This window comes from Poecilia formosa, unplaced genomic scaffold, assembly GCF_000485575.1.
Source record: "Poecilia formosa unplaced genomic scaffold, Poecilia_formosa-5.1.2 Scaffold2728, whole genome shotgun sequence".
NCBI classification, from domain to species: domain Eukaryota; kingdom Metazoa; phylum Chordata; class Actinopteri; order Cyprinodontiformes; family Poeciliidae; genus Poecilia; species Poecilia formosa.
The window spans coordinates 1-3,876 of record NW_006802667.1 but is presented as its reverse complement, the minus strand read 5'-3'; the positions used below and the strand labels follow the sequence as shown (position 1 = coordinate 3,876).

General features: G+C 32.6%; 1 protein-coding gene across 1 annotated transcript; it reads right to left on the bottom strand.

The window, feature by feature from the left end:
* Positions 1-2,547: 2,547 nt before the first annotated feature.
* LOC103133356 (C-type lectin domain family 17, member A-like) lies at positions 2,548-3,812 on the bottom strand. The gene is made up of 3 exons (XM_007545124.2): positions 3,654-3,812; positions 3,365-3,477; positions 2,548-3,272 (listed from the first exon to the last, which is right to left on the bottom strand). The coding sequence occupies exons 1-3, from the start codon at positions 3,774-3,776 to the stop codon at positions 3,143-3,145; spliced, it is 366 nt and encodes a 121-aa protein (XP_007545186.1). The 5' UTR covers positions 3,777-3,812; the 3' UTR covers positions 2,548-3,142.
* Between the last annotated feature and the right edge of the window lie 64 nt (positions 3,813-3,876).

Below are 3,876 nucleotides of genomic sequence, written 5' to 3'. Positions count from 1 at the left end.
AATTTATATTAAAATGTATCAACAGACATGAGCAGAAACAAACATTATTTCCGTGAAGATTTGATATATAAAGAAATATGCAGACTATCTTAGTCTTTATAAGTAACTTATTACATTTAGGGTGTGTAAAAAGAAAAAAAAGAGGTAACTTACCCCTTGGCTGTAATTTATTTTTAGCTTTGAATACAACAGACGTGTAGATAACGTCCTCTTCTCCCGCCATCACTACAAACTTCTTAGAAATATCAGAGTTTTTATGATCTATACACAGACTCTCCACTGCAGTGGGATGTCATTTGGCAGAAGAGGTTCATCCTTTCTGCAGCTCTATCTCACAGCTCTTAAGTGTTCAACTTCTGCTTTTGTTACAGGAAGTCATTTGCATTTATGTCATGTCTAAAAATAAGTTCAGTCATTCAATGGGATGTTTATGTGCTATGAAAAGGATAAATAAATAAAACATGGTTACACAAATATCATATGTGGCAGACAAAATGTGTTAATGTGAAATTCAGAATTTGAATGTTAAAACGGCGTGGAATAACCAAATCAGCTCCTCTGTTACTTCCACTTCTGTCTTTAGGATTGACATTGAGGCAGTAAATTAACCATAAATCCACAAAGACATTATAATTACCTTCTTAATTAGAGATTGTATTTGCCTCTTTATTAAGAATTTACTTATTAAATGATATGTACAAAAAACAAAAGTTATAGTTTGGATATTTTGTTATTAAGTTGTTCAAGAACTAAAACCTCTGATATTCATATTTCAAAGTGAGGTTACGCTTGGATGTTAAAATAATTTCAGAATATCGATCAGGGTTATTACCAGGTTTTACAAAGAAAGCAGCAAACATCTAAAACAACACACAGGACAAATATGAATTGTAATAATATGATACCATTGTTTACCTGTGTGTGATTTAAGATTTTATTCATAATGACTTTTATAAAAAATGCAAACTTTAACAAAAAAGAAATGAGCAAATTATGTTGTACAAAAACAAGACTAATGTAACCCAGTTTAAATCCATAATGCCACATCTCTTTATTCACTTCTTTGTTTTTGATCTTTACTGACTCTCTTCTTTTGGTTTCACTCATTGATTACTTTTAACATTTGACAGCAAAATTTACTGCCAGATGTTATTATTAATTAATGTAAATAATTAAACTGCAGGTGAAACAACAATCCTGCCATTGTTCAGACAGCACTGAAAACGTTCAGGTTCCTTTTTCTCTGATGAACTGAGCCAAAACCTGGTCATGTAGGAGTTAACATGATGCATTTCACTAGAATAAAAATACCTGGAAACACTGTTCTGTTGTTGCTTTTACCTGTTGTCCAGATGTTCAAAGCTCTCTTCTGTACATCAAAACTAAATTTAACACATTTTGCAAAGAAAAATTAGGGAAATGTTTTATTTGGATATACAAACTTGGTAGAGATATAAAACTCACTGTTACAATTTGTGACTATCTGTGTTTTTGTGTATTTATTTCTGTGGCCTTGTTCCCGTGAGTCTCTGTGATGGCCTGTCCTCCCTGTTGATTGATTCCAGCTGTGTCTAGTTTTCCTGATTACCCTCCCTGTGTATTTAAACCCACCTGCTGTCTTTGTCTCTTGTTGGGTCCTCGTCTTATGTCAGTTGTTGTCTGTGTTGGCTCTCAGTAGAACTGTTTAAGTCCTGGTTAACTTGCTCCATGTTCAGTCTTTTGTCAGTTGCTACCGGTATTTAGCTGTGTGCTATTCTCTTTGCAGTTCTGCCTGTATTTGGACTGTTTGTGCCTTTCATCATTAAATTCATCATTTTCTTCACAACCTGGGTCTCTGCGTTCATCCTCACCATCTCTCCGCATCACACATCATGACACAATTGTAGTAGCATGAAATATTGTATGGTTTTGTTTTGAAATAATCTCTTTAAAATATACACTGACAAACATCTTGAAAGTTATTGAGTAAACCCTCTGGATTTTTGAATATAATCAATATTTGCAAGTTTTGGTATCAGGTAACTGACTTTCTGATATTCCTCATGAAATATGATAAAAATCAGGTTTGCTCTGTTGTATTGGCTTAGATATATGAATTTCATTTTGCATAAAAGACCAGATAATATTTTAAATATGGATCAGTTTTCTCCATACATTTTTAAACTGGGTATTTTGTTTGTGCTACTTAACATTTAATATTTAATATAAAACAGTAAAATTGACAAATATTTTCTGATTTCTTTACCTATCTTTCGCTTGTTTTTCTGCAAACAAATAGGACTTTAAATAGGATTTATATATGAAATAATTTATGAATAGTTACTCTGATTAAATTCTATATTTGGTCAAATAACTTTTTAAATATATTTTTAACTATTGAGGTGCTATTTTATGGGGACTTTACAAGACTCCACAGTGTGTCAGCAACTTCTTCACAAGCTTCCGCATTTCTATCTGTCTGTAATTTGTCAAAGCGAAAACACAAAGACATTGATCTACAACAGAAACCTGAATCAACTCAGAAGAACATGAGAAAGAGAAAGTGTTCCTTCCAAAGGCAGATCATTTCCTTTAATATACACACATTATGATCATCTTTGTGCAGCTTAGGAACAACATAAGATTTCACAGATCAAAGTGTCATGAAAAATGTCAAGAGAAAAGTGACATTTAAATCCTGTATGATCTGTTTGAACAAGCAACTTCATCTTAATATGTAGATACAAGAAAGTTAATCACAAAATAGGCTTCCCTTAAAGTAACATAAAAGTCCTTTAAAAACTATAATTAATGAAAAGTGAAGGAAACATAAAACTGAATCATACTGTCTGTTATGTTTTTGTATGTATCTGTTAATAATCTGTAAAAACTGAGTGTGAAACAAATCAGAACTCCAAACTTTTTCATATGAACAGTTAATGTGTGCCACTTAAAGCGAAATACTTTCTAATCAGGCTATCATTTTAAATTTCTACATGTGTAAATAATAAATATGAGAAACAGACAGAAATCTAACTTTAAATCTTAAGTTTTGATTTTGTTGCAAAACCACCAAAGCTTTCAATTAGAAACTTCTTACATTTTTAACTTATTTGAATGTAGTGCTTTCCTGATAAAGTTTCTCAGTCTGAATCCTTCATGTTCAAACAGATAAAGCCTTCTTCTCACAGATCCATGCGTTCTTGTCACCACATATTGCTGTATTCCAACCTCGGCCATTAAGAGAAGTTACACAGTAACCATCTGTGGCAGCCTGCTGCTGTATCCAGGTTCTAAGAAAAAACAAAACAAAAAACACACATCTATTAGATCAAGGCTGATAGATTTGTTTTATACAAAGTTTAAGAAACAATGTGTCTCTCACTGATCTGTCAGATTACTGCCATCTATCCATTTCCATGTCCCCTCTACAGCTCTGAGACCAATCCAGTATCCATTAATACCCTCTTCAGAAGGACTTTGTGTATTGACATGATCCTGAGAACAACATAAAATCAGACAAAAGTAAACCTTTACATGACCCTCTGCTTTTATGTTCACTGAAAATTAAGCACCTAGAATTATTAGACGTGAGTTTTCTTTCTTTTTCTTTTTTTCTTTTAAATCAGTGTACATTTTAATCTATTAAAGCTGTTCCACAGTTCTTCAATTACCTTTTCAGTCTGATTAGACACAACAGTCAGATCTGAATTTTTTCTTCTGCAGTCTTCTCGTGCTTCTTCCCAGGTTCTCTGATTAGGGGGTTTATAGTTATTATATGCATAACAGCTGGACATGTGATCATTCCAGCCTTTCTGGCAAGAAGTGCAATTTCTCCCTGAAATAAAAGTGTTCAAAAAAAATAAACGTGACACCATAATGTTATTAGTTAGTTTT

Coding starts and splice junctions, on each gene's coding strand:
- LOC103133356 (XM_007545124.2), bottom strand. CDS start 3,776: ATGTCCAGCTGTTATGCATATAATAACTATAAACCCCCTAATCAGAGA. Junction 3,478..3,653: donor TGTCTAATCAGACTGAAAAG/GTAATTGAAGAA, acceptor TGTTGTTCTCAG/GATCATGTCAATACACAAAG. Junction 3,273..3,364: donor GGCAGTAATCTGACAGATCA/GTGAGAGACACA, acceptor GTTTTTTCTTAG/AACCTGGATACAGCAGCAGG.